General features: G+C 48.4%; 1 protein-coding gene across 1 annotated transcript in view; it reads left to right on the top strand.

Moving 5' to 3' along the window:
- The window catches only part of WNT5B (Wnt family member 5B), a 77,279-nt gene extending 56,720 nt beyond the window's left edge, over positions 1–20,559 (top strand). The window contains exons 2-5 of the mRNA XM_061988876.1: positions 2,504–2,625; positions 3,374–3,621; positions 10,190–10,482; positions 19,113–20,559. Of these exons, the coding sequence (XP_061844860.1) occupies positions 2,504–2,625; positions 3,374–3,621; positions 10,190–10,482; positions 19,113–19,571 (1,122 nt within the window). The 3' untranslated portion in view covers positions 19,572–20,559. The remainder of the gene's footprint in view (positions 1–2,503; positions 2,626–3,373; positions 3,622–10,189; positions 10,483–19,112) is intronic.
- Positions 20,560–22,337: the final 1,778 nt, after the last annotated feature.

Below are 22,337 nucleotides of genomic sequence, written 5' to 3'. Positions count from 1 at the left end.
GTACTCACTTCCATAGTTCACATCCAAACTCAACGGCAGTTGCTCTGGCCAGCAGCAGAATTCAGGCAGAATTCAGAGTTTCAGACCTCTCCCGCTGAAGCGTGTCCTTGAGTTGCTGCATTTGACAGGATATTAGGTTGGCTGGATAAGTGGTCTTATCCCGTATGGCAATTTTGTGTCTTGTGTTTTGAAATAAGATCATTGCCTTGCTGGTGCTTGTTGGTGGTCGGGCTGCCACTAGAAGCATTCACAACACTTTGCTCTTGTTAATCAGCTGCCTTTGCATATTAATACTTAAAATGAGAGATTTAATTAATGCCATCTGTTTCTGGACCAAGTTTCACGTGAGCACCTCCCAGGCTTTACCAGCCAGAAAGGTTTTTGTTTCAGCCACAACACTATGCCGGTGGTGAGCCACCAGCCCAGCACCATGTGGTGGTATGTCCTCGTTGCCCCGTGGAGTGCTGCGGCTGCGCACAGGCACTCGGAGAAGCTCGCATGGACATTGACATCACCTGTATTTGTGGAAGTGCCTCATCGGCTGCTGCCGTCTCACATTCCCAGCTGGGTGAGGCACCGGGATGGCTCACCACAGTTTAGTTCTTTCTCAGAACCCACGAGGAGACTTGATGAGGGAGAAGTTTGGAGATGCACCTCTCCCATCATGTCATCTGTTTACACGGTACATGCCTTGTAAGACACAGTGAGAGGTTTTTTTTGTGGGGTGTTTTTTTCTACCCTGTCCTGGTTCTTCCCTCTGGCTGCGGTGAGATGGCAAGGTGGGAGGCTCTCATCTCTGCCAGCGAAAAGGTTTTCTGTATCTGAGGCTGGCTTGGAAATTCTTCAGGTGACATCACACCATGTCTGTGCAGACTCATTGTTTGTCATGGAAAAGCCATTCATCCATACACAACTTCCTTCCTCCCCAGACTCCCGGAGATAAACTTTCCATTCTGTCTATTCCCTATAGAAACAGACCCAAAACATGTATGCGTGGCTACACACACATACACCTCGCCATCCCTCCGTCACGCTTGGGGCTGTGGGAGGAGGGAAAGGGAGGATATAGAAGATCTGAATAAAGTCACCCTGTTTTCTTCAGACGTGGATCCTGCTGTGCCCAAGCAGTAAAACTCCCCTCCCACCGAGGTTCTGGGTCACACAAGGCTTTTTTGTCCTGAGGCTAATTCTGGCACTTGTAGCCCCACATCTGCCTGCCAGGTGAGATGGGCCACCAGCTGCAGGTACAGCACATCTGGATGGGGGAGGAAGTGAAGTGTGCTGCAAACAAACACAGCAAGTCCACCGTGGCGGGCGCGAGGAATTCGATAAAAAATATACTTGGGCGTTCTGAGCTGCCGAATCTGGTGATTCATGTCTCGGGGGCTGCTCATCAGGCAGAGTGAAAGGCCGGGTACTTGTGTGTCTCAGACCATGTACGCTGTGGCTACAGCCAGGGAGAACCCTCGTGTGTTCAGGGAGCTGCTGCTGCAGGGGCAGAGTCTGGGGGATGTCAGGCTCAGAGAGGAGGCTTCGTGGGAGAGGAGGAGGGGCATTTGTCCGTGGCAGAGAGGTGGGGACCGTGTGGCATGGGATAGGACAAGCCGGTGGGAGGTCGTGTAGAGATGGAGGCAGCAGAGGTGGTGTTGATAAGGTGGCAGTTTCCCTGCAGCTGGAGAGAGGGTGGGCGTGAGGAGCGTTTGTTACCAGTACCCACATGTGTCTGGGATGGCCGCGTTTGCTTTCTGCTGGTGTCTGGGGGGAGAAAGGGCTGAGGAGCTGCCAAATTGCCCCTGCTTTGAGGCTCCCGGTGGGTCAAGCCGGGAAGGGAGAGCGGCGTGTGGACAAGAGGAACCTTTGAAGCTTTTCTCCCATCCACCTCCCCTGCCCATAAAGCCATTAGGCTCTGGTGCCAGCCCTATCTGCGCTCGCCGTCGCCTAGCCTCGCCTCGCCTCGCAGACCCCCTGCCCGGGGCGCGGGGCTGAGGCCGTGGCGCGGGGCCCTTCTGGAGGCCGTTTTGGGGAGGGGGCGGCTCATTTCCGAGCCGACCCTGCATTACAAAGGCAGTGGGGCCGGCGCGGCGCTTTGATGTGCTCCGCCGGCTCCCCGCACACCTGCGGCCGCGGGGCTCCCGTCACGGCCCGGGGGTGGGGGGGCGCATCAAAGAACAGCCTAGCTGGCGGCGGCCCACAGGCTCCGGCACCCCCCCCCCCCGACGGCCCTAAAGGCGAGGCCGGCCCCACAGGTCTCTTCGCTCCCCTCGGGCGCGACGGGGAGGCGGTGTCGGTGGCGGCGGAGCCCCGTCAGCGCGGCCCGCGCCCCGCGGCCGAGGGCGGGCGAGAGGCAGGGCCGCCGCCGGAGCCCCCGGGAGGCGGCGGGCGGGGGAGGGTCTTGCGGGGCGGGGTGGGAGGGGGCGGCAGCGGCGGCCGGGCTGGGCTGTGCTGGCCGCGCCCCCGCCGCACAGGCCCCGCTCCAGGGCTTCTCCTCGGCGCTTCTCCGCAGGGCGCCCCGTCCCGGCGGCCGGCTCTGCGGGGGCTGCCCACCATGACCGGGCCGAGGCTGGCCCTCGCCGCCGCGCTGCTCTGCTGCTGCACCTCGCCTGTGGCCGACGCCAACTCCTGGTGGTGAGTGAGAGAGGGAAGGCGGGCAGGGGGAGCCCGCCGTGCCTTTGTCCGCCGCCGCGGGCCGGGGGCTGAGGGGCGGGCGGCGGACCGCGACTGGGAGCGGCACGACTGCCCCGCGCTCCCTGCGGGAACTTGCCAGCTTCCCGGGGTTTCTTTCGTGGCACCTAAGTTCTTTACAGATTCCCCTCCTCCCACCGTCCCTACCCGATGTCTGAGTACGTGGGACGCAGCCCCTCTCACTCCTTCGGATATTTCTGGGCTCCTTTTGTACGAGCTCGCTGAAATCCCGTCGGGGCTTTAGGATGTGGGGAGTGTGTAGGGAGGGGATGGATAAAGTTTCCTACCCGCTGCCTAAATCCCTGGGAACAGCCACGAAGCCCCCTTTCCCTGACGAGCGGAAAGCAGCCTGGCTCGAAGGCAGGCATCACTCGCTAGCGGTGCCTGCTCACTTTCTTCTTTTGCAGAGAAAGTGCTGAGCTTTCTCTCTACCTCACCTCCCCATCCCGGGTGTCCTCTGTGTTTAAACTCGGGTTACAAACGAGCTGTGTTTCTCCCGCTAGAGCCCTGGAAGAGCCTCGCATCTGGCAGAGCCGTAGAGTGAGGCAGCTGACATGAGAAATGCGCCCGGGCTTTGGGAGCGGAGCGGGGCTGGGCTGGGCTGGCGGGGAAAGGTGCCGGGCGTTTCGCGGAGGGCCGGGAGTGGGGGGCCTCTCGCTTCAGACTCCCTTGGATGTTTTTCTCATCGTAGGTCTTTGGCCATGAACCCCATCCAGAGACCTGAGATGTACATCATCGGCGCTCAGCCGGTGTGCAGCCAGCTGCCGGGGCTCTCTCCCGGGCAGCGCAAGCTCTGCCAGCTCTACCAGGAGCACATGGTCTTCATCGGGGAAGGAGCCCGCAGTGCTATCAAGGAGTGCCAGTACCAGTTTCGGCAGCGGCGGTGGAACTGCAGCACGGTGGACAACACCTCCGTCTTCGGGCGGGTCATGAAAATAGGTAGGAGCACGCAGTGCAGGGAGGTACTGGGCATAGGCCGGCTCTGCCTGTGCAGCTTTCTCCCTTTATGCAAATACACGTGTGGGAACGATGAGCCCTGATAACTGCTCCTAAAGCTGCTTTTCCATTGCCTTGGTGTGTCCGGGCTGCCTGAGTCTTGCCTGTACCTGAGACAGTAGCAGTCAGTACACCTGAGTCGCGACAACAGCTAGCTGGGGCAGCAGGGAGGATGACGGGACACACACACACATTTGTATGTGGGGGTGCTGCTTTTGGTTTATGTGCTTGTCTGAAGGGAGGGAAGAAGCTGGAGCCAGGAACAATGGACGCAAGTTATCATTGCCAGCATCTGGAGTACCCTCAGACAGGGAATGCAGCCCCTAGATGTGGGGAATATGGACTCCCTTGTAATGGGATCTGCCCCCCTCCCCAGTTTCTGTGTAAACCTAAGAGATTTTTATAATTCCTGTCCTGCTGGCCCTAAGAGGCACATTGACAGGCCATTGCTGCACTTGAATTGAGGTGTGACCCAGCTACATTGTCCCAGCTCCTTTTGAAATGCAGTCATTTGATGGCAAGAAACTGAGAAATCCGGGCTTGGTTTGATGTGTCCGCGAGCCAGGACAATAAAGAAAAGGTGTTAAAACAGCCACTCACACAAGCGGGCGCACACAGGCACTCCACACCCCCCATCCCCTCCCCCCCCCCCCCCCCCTCCCCCGTGTGAAAAGGTTTTGTTTCCCACCCACAAAGCTGGTCCTTTATGCAGAATAACCAGCACTGTTTCTCAGTTGTAAGGTCAGGGATGGAAAAAGACCTGCATCTCCAGCACCCTCAGCTACCTGCAGCATTGCTTGCACCGTTTTGGCTTCACTCTCTAAAAAAATCTTCAAACGTGCATAGGCAACAAGACATCAAGAGATGCATCTTTAATACCTCTGGGGTGTTAAGGTGATAGGGCACCAGGTTAACCAAGTCCTGACATCCTCTCCATTTGATCCTGAAATTCTTATGTGTCAGCCTAGAGAATTTGGGGGATATTTCTGCATATATTACTCAACCTTTCAAAAGTCCTAACTCAGCCCACCAGAGCCATTCTTAATTCCTCTCTTTCTGCCCAGCTCATGCCCCAACAAATCCCCGCTTCTCTGGGGTACTCCCCTGGGAAATGCTGTTTCCTGACACGTGCTTTCAGCTCCTGACAAACATCCAAGGCATGTGCAGATCCTTGATCTTTCACTTTCTGATAGCAAGGGTGGTGGCCAGATGAGGCTGCATGCAATTCCAGATTGTTAAACCTTGTGCTTTGGGGCATGAAAACTGAAATTTCAGCCATCAAAGGGAAAGGACAGAAAATACCCTTCCATTTCTCCCTTCTAATGTCCCTCCCTCACATGTAACTTATCCCAAAGAATGATGTAATTTTCAGATCCCCAGATTGATCCTAGGGACTCTACAAGGACACAAAAAGTGTCAGTCTCCTGTTCTGGATTAAATCTCATCCACTTTTTTGATACCTTCGTGTTAGTCCAGTGGGTGAGCCCACACCTGGAGAAAAGCAGTAAAGGTGAACTAAGAGAAAGCAAAGATCAGGATGAAAAGCCACCGGGAAGGATCAGAAGCTGTACAGAATGGACTAGAGTAGAATTCATTCTCTAAAATGAATTTGATCCTGTTAGTTTAGATGGCGAGTAGATTTGGGCTCTGCCGAGGAAAGAAGTGGTGTGGGGGTGTGATGGCTGTGCCCCATAGTCCTGCTGCTGCCGTTTGGTTTGCATGTGCATGCATTTGTACTGCTCTATCTCTAGTAGGAATCTGCTGATGGTAGTGTCTGGGAGGTGACTGCCTGTGATTGCCTCCGCTGTTTAAAAGCCTGTCCTAACAAAAGAGTTTTTAGCCCATCTCCTTTTGATTCTTGTCAGTTCAGATGTTTATATTCTGGCACAAGACAGCTCAGAAGTAAGAAAAATGTCATCAGAGGTAGCCCGGAGTATTAAGTGTCTATGGTGGTTCATGGCTGTTGTCCACCTCAGTGATAGACTGATGAAGAGGGGGATGCTACCTCTTCTCTTTGTTCTTAATCCCACCTTCTGCTTTTACTTTTTCCTCCTATGTAACGAGGCATCAACCTTCATTTCAGCAAACCTATTTTCCACACTGGGGAAGAAAACAAAGCCTTTCAATCTCTTAGGTTGTGTCTAAACTATAAAGTCATTCTTCCATGAATTCATACTGTGTGCCTGTCTCCTGTTTTCAACCTGTGAGCCCCAATTCTGGACCACAGCCTTTGTTCTGTACTCTGTGCCAACAGCATGAGAAAGGTCTGGAGACCAGAATATCTGCAAGAGAGCAGAGGCATGCCAAAGTGTTGTGGAGATGGGGGTGGGGGGGTGGGGGGGGAAGAGATAAGGAAGACTCAGAAGGTGTATAGTGTGCCAGCAACCTTCTGCTGCCCACCCACCGATGCAGGCGTGGTGTGTATTACGTGATTTCTTGAGCTGCTCTGGATTGTGAGAGGGGAGGAGAACCAGCTCTGGCCGAGCCCAAAGCTGGGAGATCCTCACAAGAGTGTTCATTCAGAAACCTGGAAGATTAGTTTCCTTTCTCCCTCACAGAACTTTTCTCTGCTTGGAAATGGGATACCTGGTTGGTCTGTGTTCAGTCATTACACCTTCATCTTGCACATTTTGTAGGGGTGAGGCAGTCCATGATACAAAGCTTTTGTACAAGCATCCATGGCACTGAAGTAGGCTGCTTTTTAGCATTGTTTTATCCTAGTGTTTGTGGTGTTGTAGAAATTGCTCTTACCTTTTAAACCTGGTTTACTCAATAAGGATACCTGGCATTGTACAAAAATTACCCTTCTGAAGTTGCTTTGTCTTTCTTTCAATACAGATTTTAGGCTGTGTGTGTCTGTATATATATCTCCATACATTATATACAGAATCATTCCTTACTGCTGCATTTGTGAGGGGGAGGACAAGGCACCAAAAAAGGTCCTCTTGGAATTTCCTTAGGGAAGGAGAGTGCAATCCTCCACAAAAGGCTGGGGTTTCCAGGTTAGTCCAGTCATTTCTGGAGCCAAAGACCTTATCTGCTCAGCTTTTTCAAATGAAAAAAGGGGAAGAAAAAAAAAGAGAGTGAGTCATGAAAAAAGATAATAAAGAGAAACATTTTTCCTCTAATTTTTCTTCAAGACTGCCAAACTTTAGGGAAATGCTTTGAAAAAACTACCAGTTGAAATGAAAACTTCATTAAAAAAAGAGTGATGCTTTTTATTATCTTTTTGTCAGTCTCCTCACTGGTATCAGTTCCTCTCATACAGCTCCAGAAAAGCAAGCCATGGGGCCCAGCACCTTGCCTGTCCGCAGCTTGCCCTGGCGTCCTCATCCGTGCCCGGAAAGCCACCGGCAGCCGCGGGCTCTCCGTCTCGCTGCCGGTGGCGGGTGGCCGGCGGGCACAGGAGGGCAGCAGAGCTCCGTGGAGCTGCGGGCCGCCGGGCAGAGCCCGCGGCATCGGCCCGTGTCATGCAGCCCCAGGGAGACCCCGGCCGGCCCCTCGAGAGAGGGCAGGAGGGGAGTTACAGCCCCACCGCTTCACAGTTGCACAAATTTGAGGAATAACACCCGTGTCCTACAAAATGATGGCACATAGGTGCAGAACTGGTGTGAACTTTGAAAGGAAAACCCAAATACTTTTTCAAAGCTGGAAGGCATGGCAGAAGAGCAGAGAAGACTGGTGTGTGTAAGCCTGCAATTGCCAGCAACAAGTTTGCTTTGTATTAGCACAGGGTTTCATGCACGTGTCCAATCCTGCCTCCCAAACCAAGCCACAGGCTCCTAAACCTATGTGTAGTGAGCACTGGGGTTAGTTTTGCTTTGTGGGCAGCAAGTGGAGGAGAGGGGGGAAAAAAACCCCTGTGACTTGCTTCAGCCTCTCCCACTACCATCTTCAGCAGCCTAAGCAACTCGTGCAGATCCAGGGACCACATGTGGAGTTGTGCTGCTACCTCCGAAATGTGAGGTGGTTAAATTATGGACAGTAAAAGTGTAAATCCAGTCTGTGCTTTCAGAGATCTCCATCAAGCTGTGAAGGGTGCTAAGCACCTGTGGTCATGCAGGCTCTGTTGCACAAGCTGTGACAACAAGGAGGTCCTTTCCCTTGTATCTATTTTAGTCTCTGTAGATGCAGGAGCGCTGTTTGTACTTGAGAGGAGGAGGACTGGTGTGTCCTTGGGGCTCTTAACATACAGGCACAGATGGGTAGGGACAAAACTACGACGTTGGACTGTTACCTTAAAATACCCAAAACATGCAAAACAAACTAGATCAGTAAAACCTTGATTTTGGTTGCTGAAAAAATGCCCATGACTCCCTTATGGGTCAGTCTCAGCTGAATTACCTCAACTAGGAGTCACTCTTTGTTACCAGAGAGGTTGCAGGGTGAAATCCCCTCCTTAGGATCTGCTAGTAAGGCCCTCCCTTCTATATTATGAGCCGTATAGCATTTTATCAGCCTTGTGCTGTACTCCAGAGTAGAAGCCCTTAGTGCACAGCTTTCATTTAGGGGAGAGGGGGAAAAAAAAGTAAATTACAAGTTGTTCTGCAAGGTGGATGCCTTTCACAGCCTTGTCTTTGTCTTGGGTCATTATCACTAAGCTGGTGATAAGCTGCTATTAATTACAGATTGTCAGCACATGCAAATTGGAACAAGAGCATACCAAAAGCATCAGCTCAGTCCTGCTGAGGGAGCTGGCACTGAGAGCCTTGTGGGCTGGTGACAAACTGTTCCTGGAGGATCTGCCCTCTGAAGTAATTCAAATTTGCTTGAGAGTATCTTGCTGGGGTTTGGTGTAAGTAGCTCTTCACAATCAGATTGCTTATTCCAATGAAGCTTTGGCAGTTGTTCTTATCACCTGAAAGTCTGGTGAGACACACAATGACTCTGAAGGTGTGGGTTTGGGTATTTATTACCCTGTGTGATGAGGGTGCAGGTGTGGATTGCCACCTTCTCCTCTTCCTCCTCTACTCCCCGTACTTCAGACCCACAGCACTTGCTGGTGCAGCAAACTTGGCCTCATGCAGGGTTCTGGCTGTGTTGGTGCCCCGGTCAAATTGAGGCTGAATCACTGCCAGGAATACATAGCTGGAGACCTGATCCAGCTGCTTGGCTCTGACTCTAAACTGTATAGAGTACACGCTCCAAGCAGGGCAGTCTCTAGTAAACCTGCTAATGGAAAGTATTTTCATTATTATTGTCTACATGGGAAAGTTTTACTCGTTCCAGCACTGCAGTTCTGTAGGCATAGGGAGAGCCTCTGCCTCGATGCTTTAAGTGTAAAAACGGGTTTCCTTCACTTTGTCTAAAAACAACTCTCAGCTGACCTTACATAAACCAAATGCAAACCAAAATAAGGTTAGTGAACTGAGGAGCCCATAAAGAGAGCTTGTCCCACTTAAATGATAACCGTTCCGGAGTGATATCTGGCTTAACCTTCTGGTTAAGCTGACTGCTTTTGGACAGACCCAACCTTGTTAGCTATTCTTGATTATTGGCAAGTTCAATGGCTAAGGCAGCAGCTGTATTTTTCAGCAAGTCAATAACCCTCTTGCTGCTTGAGAGTTTCCTCTGGGTTTAAAATGAGAGGGTACTAAAGGGGAAAAAGGCTGAGCAGTCCCTGACTATAGTATTGGTATTTCTTTTGGGCAAGGCCCAGAGTTTTCAGGGCTCCTTAATGGGCAAACATAGATGTAATAAAAATAATGACCCTTGAAGAGTAGCACCTACAAATTCAAGAAGAACATGCTCTTCCCAAGACCAGGAATGACAGCAGGAATGTCAGACCCTTCCGTTTTGTGTCAGAGAATTGGATTTGGGTTTGTTCCTGATTACACAGAACCTGCCAGCTCTAGACAGTCATGGAATCATAGAATGGTAGGGGTTGTAAGGGACGCCTAGAGGTCATCCAGTTCAGCCCCTCTGCTGAAGGAGATCCACCCAGATCAGGTCACACAGGAACACATCTAGATGGGTTTTGGAAACCAAGAGAGAAGGAGACTACACATCCTCCCTGGACAGCCTGTGCCAGGGCTCCATCACCCTCACAGTAAAATAATTTTTCCCTGCGTTGAAGTGGAACATTTTGTGTTCCAGCTTTTGTCCATTACCCCTTGACCTGTTACTGGGCACTACAAAAAAAATGTAGCCCCATCCTCTTGACACCCACCTTTTACATACTTACAAGTGTTGATGAGGTCCCCCCTCAGTCTCCCTTCTTGTAGGCTGAAGAGCCCCAGGTCCTGCAGCCTTTTCTGTGAGTCTGTTGACTGGAGCTGTTATTATGAGATGAAAACCAAAATGGGATGCAAGCAGCTGTTGGGACAGCCCTGCCTCTACTAGAACCATGTAGTTCTTTGCGCTCGACCACTCCTCTCCTTTGCCCCAGTTAATTCTGTGCACCTTCTCAGAGCACCACATGGCCTAGTGTCCGGAGCCCATTTGCTTGCAGATTGGCTTTGTTCGGTGGGATCTGTCTGTTGTTAACTCCCTCCTGGTGTCCCCCTCACAGGTAGCCGTGAGACAGCCTTCACCTACGCCGTCAGCGCTGCCGGGGTGGTGAACGCCATCAGCCGCGCCTGCCGCGAGGGAGAGCTCTCCAGCTGTGGCTGCAGCCGCACGGCCCGGCCCAAGGACTTGCCCCGAGACTGGCTGTGGGGCGGCTGCGGGGATAACGTGGAGTACGGATATCGTTTCGCCAAGGAGTTTGTGGATGCCAAGGAGAGGGAGAAGAACTACGTGAGAGGTTCAGAGGAGCAGGCTCGCATGCTCATGAACTTGCAGAACAACGAGGCTGGCCGCAGGGTAAGATGAATGGCAACCCTTTACTCTTCCTTGGAGGCAGACTCGGAGGGCTTGAGTCAGCTAGATACCCAATTACTTGCAGGCTTGATGAGGGGTAGTCCAATGATACCCCAGTAACGGTGTGTGGGCACATTTCTGTGCTTTTGTGAGTACTACAGACAATATTATACTCCAGTTATAATGTCAGGCTTCCGTTGACAGCAAAAGCCAGTGAGGTTTTTGGTCTGTTGAGGTACTGTATGGCAAATGTGTGCAGATGGGCAGGCCCTTTCCAAATCAACTAGGTGCTGTCATGGCCCACTGTCAAGGTTTGCGTCTCTTTAACTGGCTTCCCAGAGGTGCAACAAGGATAGGCTGGTGGTGAAAAGCAGAATCTGTTGGTATGTGGAATTCTTTTCTATCTGCCATTGTTCAGATTTCGAGGAATATAAGGTCGAATCAAAGGTTGAATCAGGCTACCTGTCTGTGTCTGAAACTTACACCTTGCTCAAGTTACCTTGGGATTGGGCAAAGTGTATAATTTGCATCTAAGTGACAGATGTTTTCTGAGAAGATACACAGTTTTGATCTGGGGATCTGTAGGGACAGAGGATCCACCGCTTCCCTTTGTAGCATGCTGACGTCATTTATCACCCGGTTTCAGCACTGTACCTCGTTATTATTTGAATTTATCTGGCATCAGCTTCCAGTCAATTCTTTTTCTGACTTCTACAGCTAGATCCAAAAGCTTCTTAGTAATCAGAATTTCCTCTGCATAGAAATATTTATTTTCTGTAATTTATTCACCGCTCTTTCTTGCTGAGCTAGACTGAGTGCCAAAGACTCCTTCTCATCAGCCATCAATTCATTTTCCTGTCAATTTAGTGTACGCTTTCCAGTTTTCCCATGTCCTTTAAGAAACTGGATACCAAAATGATGTGCTGGGCTCTGATATTGGTCTCACTGGTGCTGTACATGTAGGTGAAGTCACCCCTTTGTATGCATTCAGTGCATGCACGTTTGCTTTTTACACAGTTCTTCTGTCTGTGATTAATAGCCTGGAAGGCGCAGCATCATTCATGTGTCTTACGAGTGGGTAATCACGCCTCTTCCCAAATTTAGAATGGGAATACTTGACCATTTGTGCCTTTCCACAGGGTGTTTAAAATTTTTATCATTCTTCCTTAGTAGTGAGCTTTTCTAAGGTTAATTTTATTTCTAATGCATATTTTAAAATCCTGTTAAGTGTACTTAGCCTTGTTCTTTTGCACATTCTTAACTAATATCCTTAGTTTCATCAGGAATTTTTGTCCCTTTCTTACTTCTAATTGTAACTAAATTCTCTTTCCTTTTCTCATGTGTGTCTGTCTTTCCTGCCTGTGATTTTGGCTTCATTTTGCCACCAGAGAAGATTTGCTCTATTTTTTTGTTTATTTGTGAAATCAATGTCAGGTTGAAGCATTGCAAATACTCCATGATTCTGTTGCAAAATCAAATTGAGGAGAATTTGCAGTTGGGGGGAAAACTATGGACTTAAAAGGTGTAGAACTCAGTGGGTTTTGGTGTGGAGTTGGGTTTATTTTAGCTTGAAAGAGCAGAAAGTCTACATTTGCTTACAAATGGGGCGGGCAGGAGGGAGGGGGCATTCCTCCACAGAGTAGCTGCCTGAAAGTGACATTCTTCTCTGTATTACTTGCTTTGCACATCTTACATGACTGGAGTCATGAACTTGGATTACTACAAATAAATACCCTGCCTAAAATAGGGAGTGAGTATGTTATGAAAGTTTTTAACAGCCAGTACTATTGCCTTGAGGCATCCAGAGACAGACTATGGCCAATAGTTTGAGGCGCCAGTTGAATTGTACTAACATCTGTATTAGAAGATCAAGTCAGAAGATAGTTGCTCCACAGCATGGGTAAAACACTGCTCTGTCTTGTTATTCTTGTTATATGGGAAAGAACCTCACTGAGCTGTGATTTCAGATGATGATACCGTTTTAGATGTATCGTGGTTTAACCCCAGCCAGCAACGAAGCCACCATGCAGCCGCTCGCTCAACTCTCCCCGGCCTCCCCTGGGATGGGGAGGAGAATTGGAGGAGAAAACAAACCTCAGTTGAGATAAGAACCGTGTAACAACCAAAATAAAATAGAGTAATAACAACAACAACAACAACAATAATAGGAATCAAAAGGTCTATAACAAAACCCAAGAACGACAAGTGCTGCACAGTGTAGTTGCTCCCCACCTGCAGACCGATGCCCGAGGAGCGATCCAGCCTCTCCCCACCAACTTCTCCCAGTTTATACACTAGACATGACGTTCTATGATATGGAATAGCCCTTTGGCTAATTTGAGTCAGCTGTCCTGGCCGTGCTCCCTCCCAGCTTTTTGTACCCCACTAGCGCACTTGCTAGCAGGGCAGGCTGAAATGACCTTGATGCTGTGCAAGCCCTGCTGGGCAATAAACCTTCCTGTGTTATCAACACTGTTTCCAGCACAAATCCAAAATACAGCACTGTAGCAGCTACTGGAAAGAAAATTAACTCTATCCCACCTGAAATCAGGACAAGATGGAAGAAAGCTCTGTCCTGAATTTACTACAGTGCAGAAAGTTGTTTAAATTGTGCTTGGAATGCTTCAGTGACCATGCTGCTTTGTACTCCATAGACAAGCTCTCAAGGTGATTTCTGTGTCTCCAGTTAACACAGTTAACCTGGGCAAAAGCTTTCCAAAGGGGCCAGCAAAAGACGATGTTTTTTCGAGCTTGTTCTTTCTAGACTCTGTTGAACAGATGACCATAGAAAATAACCTTAAATTAAATGAGCACAAGTCATATTAAATTAAATGAAAATATAAACCAGTGTGTAATTAAGCTTGTGGATTTCAAAGAACAAACTCTGATAAACTAAGGGAGCCAGTTAGTAACTCAGTCGAGGAGCTTGAGGTGGAGGAGGTCTGGAACTTTTTCAAGTCAAAGATGCTAAAGCCATTACGATTCTGCATGCCAAGCAAGAGGAAAAAGCTTGTAGGAAGAATATCCAGACCTCACTGAATGAATAACTACCATAGAGAAGCTGTTAGGAATAGATGAAGAGCCTACTAAGAATGGAAAAAAAAAAAAAGAACCGATAGCAAAAAAAATGAAGAGCTCTGTCTTAGAGGTCAAGAAGTGTAAAGATGAAGGGAGAATGGTAAAAAATCACACTGCATCAGATGTTGCAAAGGGTAACAAACTAAACATTAAAAGGTTTTTAAGCTTTGCAAATTGGAGATTGGAAGAAAGGAGACTGCTAGTCACTGAGGATGGGGGAAAACAGATTTGGTGCCCAAAGTGAGTGCTTTACCTGGGGCTTCAAAGTTGGAATGGGGGGCATTGTTCATGGAGTATTGCACGTCTGCTCACAATGGAGATGTCTTTTTCTGTCCTCAACATTTCTGCCTAGAGGAGTAAGTACTTGTAGTTTAGACTTTTAAATCTGAGACTGTGATTCTGGGGAAAGCCAGGCAGGATGCCCTAAGGGTAGGTAAGGTCTTTCGAAGTAGGCAGTCTGTGGGAGTGAGGAAGGATGAGGAGGCAGCTGTCCTGTTCAGATAGGTAGAGAAAGAGATGTGCTGAGCAGTAAGCACAGAAGTTTGGGACCAGCAGACTGGGGATGGGTCGGAGGAGGCAGGCGGCTGCTGATGGTGGGGAGTTTGGGATCAGGTCAAATGATTCAAGTGATTCAGATGGGAGTCAAGTGGCAGAAAAGGGTGGGAAGAGCAGAAGGCTTTGGAGTCAATGAGAATGGGACTTTGGCTTGGACTGAGTGGATAAGGATTTAATGGATAGTAAGGAATGCAGATTCTGGGATCGTCAAAGGACATTAATGTGAAAAGATCTGGGTAGACATGAGGCCCAAGAGGGCTCTGAGATGGCATTGCTACAGGTTCCAGGGTTGTCTGGTCAGAGTGGTTGGCATTTGAGCAGGGCAACCTTTCCTCTTGGCTCTTAGAAGTACATTAATGTCAAAGCAAAGGAAAAAGACTGGAAATAGGAAACAACCACAACGAAGGTGGAAGCAAAACTCAGGTAGCATAAAGCCCTCAAGTCACGAGGTGCTCCCTTTCTTTTGTGGTGCTCTGAAAGACCTGGCAGCACAGGCAGGGTAACCTTGGCAGCATTTACAGGAGGACCCGAGGGAAAGGATATCTCAGAGGAAGAGGCAAAAAGGGAAATAATTTGAAAAGAACTGCCCAAAGATTGATCTAAACATCAATTTAGAACATCACTGATTTCCTTAAAAGCAAAATAGATTGAATAGATCTCTCTTAACTGAACTTTTGAGAGACGTTTAATGCATTTCCCACATAAACACTTGGTTGAATTGGGAAAGATAGGAAAAATGCAGCAGCTATGAGGTAGACAAGAAACTGCTTCGAGGAAAGATTTTAGTAAGGTGTGTGAAAGGAGGTATCTTCATCTTGGCAGAGCTTAATTAGCCGAGTTCCTCAAGTTCCTCTTGCCTCAAGACCAACACCTAATACTTTTGTTTCTCAGTCTCAACACAAGAATTGGGAATAGGCTGATGAAATTTGCTGATGATGCAAAGGTGGCAGGTATCTTGAGTACTGAGGGGAATCTGAATTCTGTACAGCAGCTAATGACATCCAATAGAACTGCATTAAGACCATCATTTGAGGTCTTGCATGAAAAACATTTTAGTTGTTAGGAAATGAACAGAAAAGAGTCGGGCGCAGCAGTCAGCTGCAGATGACTGCAGATGTAATGTGGCTCAGAAGGTGGTAAATGTTCTACACTATACTAGGGAAAGTCATTTCATAAAACATGAGGGAATACTAATGCCATTGTATTAAGCTCTCTTGAGGCCCCAAAATACTGTGTGTTCTCATATTCTAAAGCAAAATGATCTCAGACTAAAAAAGGCTTGTTATGGTTAACCCAAGGGATAGGAATCTTTTCTTAAGAAAGGGGGCTAGAATAGCTTGCCATGTTTAGCCTAGCAAAGTGAGAGTTGAGAGAGGATATGACTGATGTCTGTGTTAGTGGGAGTAATAATAGGGGAGGAAAAGTACTTTTCAAGCAAAAGGCCAATTTGGCACAATAGCAAATGGGCATAAAGTGAATACATTTTGGCTGGAAATTAGAAAAAGATACTTTATCATTGGAGTACTGATCAGAATAATGGTGGCTGAAAACCCTAATTGCTTTTGAAAGGGCACTCTATACATTTAAGGAAAATATTATTTGAAGTGGTGCCTACAATAGCAAGAGATCATACTTAATAACCAAGGAGATCTCGTCTAGTTCTGTGTTCCAAAACGTAAAGCTTTCACTTCTGAGATTCTGGGAGGTGCACATGTAACTCCATACTCCCGAAAGCTAATGCTGAAGGAGTGCTGGGGACACAGCAGTGAGCATTGCTCGGTGACCCTTGGGTGCCATCCCACTTACAGCCTTGGCCCACTTTCCCAGACAGTGTCACAGTTGATGTCTTCTGATTTTTAGGCAATCTTTTGGCGTGTTCCCTCACTCAAATTTCCTATGGGTGAGAAAGTTCTCCTTGAACCTCGAGGAGATCTGGTGGCAGGAGAGAAGATTGTCCCTGCTCTCTGTGGTTCTCAGAAGGGGCTGAGAGGGATGGGAGGGGACCAGAGGTCTTTTATCTTTCAGGCAGTCCTGACCCTATCACCCCTTCACTCCACATCAGAGTCCGTGTGGTGGTGGCTCCTGGCTTTATTGCCCTTGTTTGTTTGTCTTTGGCTGTTATCTCAATATACCCTTTCCTTCCATCTGTCTTTTTCTTCCAGTTGGTCTCCATTACCCTCTCTTATTTCCCCTCCATTCCTTATCTGTTGCTCTGTCTGGCTGACTGTGGTCGTCAGTTCTTCCACGCTGTTTACCCAGTCGGCATATGGCAGGCCTCAGTCATCAGTCACTCGAGCCGCTGCCAGAAGAGCCTGCAAGGGGGGGGTCTGGCTAATTGACCACATAGGAATTCCCCATTAATTCTCTTCCTGTTCCCATTCTTGCAATAAAAGAATTGGAAGAGAACTTGTGCTTATGGCAAGGGGCTTTAAGCCTTTCCATTAAAGGCGTTTCAACCTGTTTAAGTGGCATGGCCATCGATCAGAACCTGCCCTCAGAACTGCATGTGGGGTCTGTTATTCTTTACCTTGACCCGAGCCCAGCCAGGCAGGAATTCTCCGATTTCCTCTGCTTTCTCCCTATCCGGGCAGCAAAGGGGGAGAGCGGGAGAGCCGTTTCACAGCTGAAGCTACAGTTACCTCCATGGGACGTTGGTAGTAGTGAGAACTGCGAGGGGCTGAGTGGTGCCATGCTTACTTGTGATAACTGGTAGCATTTGCGTTCCCCAGCATGGCTGCTACCCACATGGGCCAGATGTTTTGAGCATCAGTTGCTTAAAGCCAAGTCAGAGTGAACTCAGTCCCATGACATTAACTGAGAGAGATCGAGTTGCAGTGTTTTTCTAAAGGAACAAAGCCCAGGATTAGGAAGAATCATAATACTTTATAAAAACACATGCAAGGGCAAAGGAGGCACGAGGAGGCACGAGCAGCCTGGGATTTGACAGGACCATAACCAAAAAGTGCTAACACAAGCTTATAATAAGCAGGCTGGCAATGCAACGAGGATATAGTAAGTGTCTGGGGCTCGGGAAATTCAGCTGTAGCTCTGTCTGGGTATAGTTCAGCATGAATCCTTAAGTAACAGTGTGGTTGGTCCTCTGCAGTTGTAGTTTGATCCAAGACAAGTGCTTAACTCCCAGCCCGGAGCTGTTACATTGCGCTGTGAGGGATTGCCTCAGTAAATTGAGCTCTGAGGAGCAGAACTAAATCTTTGCTGTTTTAAGGGCTCACTCCATTGACTTTCTTGAGAGCCGGATTGGCCTCCATGTGATTTAGCCATTAAGCCAAATTGAATCTTCACTAGCTGTCAAAAGCACTAGATGTTAGTTAGACCAGGGGAAAACAGTTGTTGCAGAACTCTGACCTCTTGTTGCTGGTCCAGAACACAGTCGTAAGGCAGAAGGTTTTGCTTGCAGTATGCTCAATTGCCTTAATCACCTTCTCTTTGGCAAGCAAATGCAGAGAGCTGGGGAGAGCTGGGGAGCTTTCTTTTGTGTAGATGACTGAGGCAGAAAAGTCTGTGTTTGGCTGCTTTCTTCAGCACAAAACCCGGCTAGAAGACATATTGCCATCTCCTTCAGGACATTCTAGTTCTTTCTCACATTTCTCGATCCCCTCGAGAAACAGCTGCTGGTAATTTTGGAGCTAATGCCAAGCAGCTCTGCTTGGCATGTGGGATCTGGCAGGGGCACTGCCCTGCAAACGTGCAGGATGCATGTTGGTCATGGGAGAGCAGATGTGAGCCTGATAGTACAGCATGAGGAGCAAGGGCTGGGGGTTAAGCTGCTATAACATGGAGTAGCTCTGTGACTGCATGGGGATGCCAGCTCTTGGCTTTGTAAACTCGTGTCAGCGCTTGTAAGTGCTGGCAGGGTCTCATGTAGAATGCAGCTTTATACCTGTCTCTGAAATTACAGGAAGAGCAAACCCAACCTGCATTTCTTCGGTTTATTTTGAGCTTTGTGATTCTGGAACGTTTTTTGCTATTTCTCTCTTCTCCCAGCTAGTGTGGGGAGAGTAATCACCATTACTCATTATGTCACGTACTTGCTCTGCTCTTAATGCTTACTGGCCTCAGTTGCCAAGACTATTTGCTAATGTTGATGGCAGATTTTCAGGGGTATGCTGCTTCTGTAGCCCTCACAGGCTCCTGAGATGCAGGTGGAAGTATCTGGTAAAAAGATAGCACCAAAAGCCTGTCATTTGCTCTTTAACACGGGCCTTGTGCCAGGCCACAGTCGTGTCGGTGCAGGGAAGGGTGAGGACACAAGATGGCGCAGGGTTGCATTTGTGGCCTGTGGCTCAGCCCAGCTCTGCCAGGAGGGCCCCCGGTGACGCCTCGAGCAGAGATGAGCTGCTCAGCACCAGAGTAGGGGTGGTCATCTTTCTCATCACCACTGCCACCCCCTCCTTGCTCCTCTCTGAAAGGCAAGGACTTCTCTGGATGCTGGCCCTGAATGAGCTCCCTCTCAGAAGAGGTGGAAGGGAAAGGGTGTGGGCCAGTGGATTGATTTCAAAAGGATGCAGATGTATCCCTGCGGTGGTGATAGGCACAGTTCCTGCTGCAGGTGGTAGGAAATGGGCACCTTCCCAGGTTCTTCCCTTTTTGCAGCTTTAAAGGGGAAAATATGCAACACCACGGTGGTCTGTGAGACTGGGGACATTTCCAGAGTCCACGCAGAGAGGACTCTTTCTCCTTTGCTTTCCAGCTCTTGACCCTGCTGTCAAATTGGGAATCTGCCAGGGGGGAAGAAGGTGGGGTGGGGGAGTCACGTTTGGAGGCAACGTGGCCAGAAATAGAAATATTTAAGGAATGGGAAGGCAGCGGTTGCCACAGGGGAAAGAAGAGACTTTTTGTCTCTTCCAAAGGGCAAAACAACAGAAATTGGGGATAATGGAAGCAGTTCTGAAAACGTGACAAATTCATTGTCGTGAAGCCAGCTGCCCGTGCAGCAGGAGTAAACGCAGCTTCGCCTGACTGCATTTGTGTTCCCGCAGGCTGTGTACAAGCTGGCGGACGTGGCCTGCAAGTGCCACGGTGTGTCGGGCTCCTGCAGCCTCAAGACTTGCTGGCTGCAGCTGGCTGACTTCCGCAAGGTGGGCGACCTGCTGAAGGAGAAGTACGACAGCGCCGCGGCTATGAGGATCAGCCGTAAGGGCAAGCTGGAGCTGGTCAACAACCGCTTCAACATGCCGACGCAAGAGGACCTGGTCTACGTCGACCCCAGCCCGGACTACTGCCTGCGCAATGAGACCACTGGCTCTCTGGGCACCCAGGGGCGACTGTGCAACAAGACCTCGGAGGGCATGGATGGGTGTGAGCTGATGTGCTGCGGACGGGGTTATGACCAGTTCAAGAGCGTGCAGGTGGAGCGTTGCCACTGCAAGTTCCATTGGTGCTGTTACGTCAAGTGTAAAAAGTGCACAGAGATCGTCGACCAGTACGTCTGTAAATGAAAGGAGCCACCAAAGCAACAAATCTATATTATATAAATCTATATAAATATATTTTATATTTGTATAAATAAACAGATGATGATAATAATTAAAGAAGCTTATTTAAGAGACATTTTGGTTTTGAAATTTCCCCATCAGGCCAGCTGGTTTGCCACTCCTTCCGTTCTGCTGGAGAGTTTATCTTTGAGTGCGTCTCCCCTTGGGTGTTCCAGTCAAGGTGAAGAGGCTGAGGAGATGCTGACAAAGTGAACTCCCCCCTGCGCACAAGCACACACACTATTTCATTACAGAAAGAAGCCAGCGAGAAAGAGGAGAGTGGGCTCTTTCTGCTCTCTCGTGGGTAAATCTCAGCACTTTGCATATTTACAGCCAGAGGTGGGTGTGTCCTAGCTACCCAAGTCCGAAACCCTGCCACCTCACTAAACCCACTGGGGAATTTTGGACCAACTCTTGACCCCTTTAAAGGGCTTTGTCACGTTAGGAGGAAGTTTAGCCTAGGCTCCTCTAAGAGAGTACAGCTTAAAATCCAGAGTCTTGTAAACTATTCCTGGACACTGCACAGACCACAACGTGGTGGAGGAAAGTCTGCAAGATGCTGCTGCGAGGAAGGGACCTTTGAGCTGTGCTGACCAGCTCATGGCCTGGGAGTCCCGAGGCAGCCAACACCTAGCTCTTCTGTACTGCCTGGGCAAAGGGCAAATCTGTCCAGCTCAGACTACAGGGCCACGTGCGTTAGGGAGACATTTTGTTTTCTTTTAAATCACACGCTGAAACTTAATTTATCCATGTAGAGGAGAAGCTGCCAGTGCCCAGGGATGTTGGCAAAGGCGATATACTTCAAATCGTACCAGCAGAAAGAAGCACTGCGTGCACTCCTCATACCACTGGCAGCTTTCCTCTTTGAAGTGGATGCAGGTGGTCACCTTGTTCTGCTCTATTAAATCCTCTTCACCACCATCCCAGATGTATAGTTTCTCTTTACCATTAAACACCCCTCAATGAGATTTCTTTCCCTCTGTTGCTTGTGTATATGTGTGGTTTCGTTTTATTCTTTTGGTGGGATGTCTTTTATTTTGCTGCTCTGTATTTCAGAGTCCAGGAGCCACGCTCTTCTCCGGCATAAACTAACCACAGATACGCTTGTTCCCGGAATGTGGGTGTATATTCACCGATGGAAGCCTTTTCTTTGGTAATAAAAGGTGATAATAAAATTGTTCTAGGGCAGAAGGCATTACCCAAGTCTGCTAATCAGTCTTACCATGTTGGGATTTTAGTAGAATCCCAATTCATAAAGCAGGGAACAAATGCTGTTTCTAGCACATTTCCCGTGCCTCTCAGCATCTGCAGAGTTCATTTGCAGCCAGAACAGCCAAGAGAAGCCAGTCCCCAAAATATAAGGGCTTGCTAATATACATGGCCTTTGTTACCGCCATTCCAAGAGTGTTGTTTTGGGGTTTTTTTAACTGTGTGCTTTAAAATGCGCAAAACACGCCAATAAGCAACGAGCCAGTCACAAAGATTATTATTTTTATATTAAACCTCTGTTTCTTATAAAGCTTTGCAGTTTTACAGGTTCCACCATTTCAACCACCAGAGAAGAATTTATGTGCACCTTTCATACTTCAAATATTTGAGGACTCCAGAAAAGCACAAGGAAGAAAAATTATGTTTAATAATTAGGAGCTGTTGCTTTTTTAAACCAATGTGTCCAGTTTTTATTTTATTTTTTTAAATCCAACAGGCAATATATTTGCTGGCATCCCAGAATGCAGTTTCTTCGAATATAAACAGTGGCCTAGATTTATTTTATTATATAAAATCCAAAGCCAGTGGTATTGTAATTCAAAGTAACGGAAATAGTTTTCCATGCATGGAAAAAATGTGAGCGCAACGGCCCGATCCAACTCCCATTAAACTTCAGTGGGAGCTGGACTGAGCCCAAGAGCGGATCAAATGTGTGAGCTATTCACTCCAGGGATACTATACGTTTCTAGCCCAGTAATAAAACTTGCTCTACCTTGGATACATCTAAGAAAGACTTTTCCTCCCACCACTCTCACATCATGTTCTTGTCCATCTCTATTGCATCAGTCCTTAAAGGTGTCAGCTATTTGTATATGACACCCTCAGGCATTGTTAACGTGTCTAATAATTCAAAATTATTTCATTTGGCCTTTCCAATAAAGACCACACATTTGGCAGCATAGTTAATGTTGTGGATGTAAACAACTTTGGGAACAGAAGGGTTGGCATTGTTAGGACTACTCTTCACCCACGTGTCCCTGGATATGGCCTTGTTTTTCCACCTAAAATATCTAGATGGAAAAAAAGATGATTTTTGGCCTTTTGTCCCAGCACTCTGGACCTCTGGCAGCCTGGTTGGAGCCAGCAGTTCCGGTTGGAGTGCAACCACATAGAGATAGAAGTGACCATTGGATTTATTTTCCTTCCCCCCCCCGCCTGCCCTTTGAACACCGTTTTGTTGTTATTGTGGTGGTGGTTGGGTTTTTTTTGGGAGGAGGGTTGGGGTGTTTTTTTTGGTTTTGTTAACAAGACCTAGTTTTCTAGTTTTCAGTCTTGACTTCCTGGGAGCTATGTATCAAAAAGTTTGATCCTGTTAAACTCTTATCTAAAAACTTCATTTCTATGGCACCCATACATAAAAGAACCTCCTTAGGGTGACAGTAAGTGTAAAATAAGAGCACAGCTGGTTTGGTTTGATGCAAAGCCAAAGAAAGTCAAACAGAAAGCTGCAGCAGAACTGCT

The sequence above is a fragment of the Colius striatus genome, chromosome 1 (genome assembly GCF_028858725.1).
Source record: "Colius striatus isolate bColStr4 chromosome 1, bColStr4.1.hap1, whole genome shotgun sequence".
In the NCBI taxonomy this organism is placed as follows: domain Eukaryota; kingdom Metazoa; phylum Chordata; class Aves; order Coliiformes; family Coliidae; genus Colius; species Colius striatus.
This window is presented reverse-complemented; position numbering and strand designations above follow the sequence as displayed.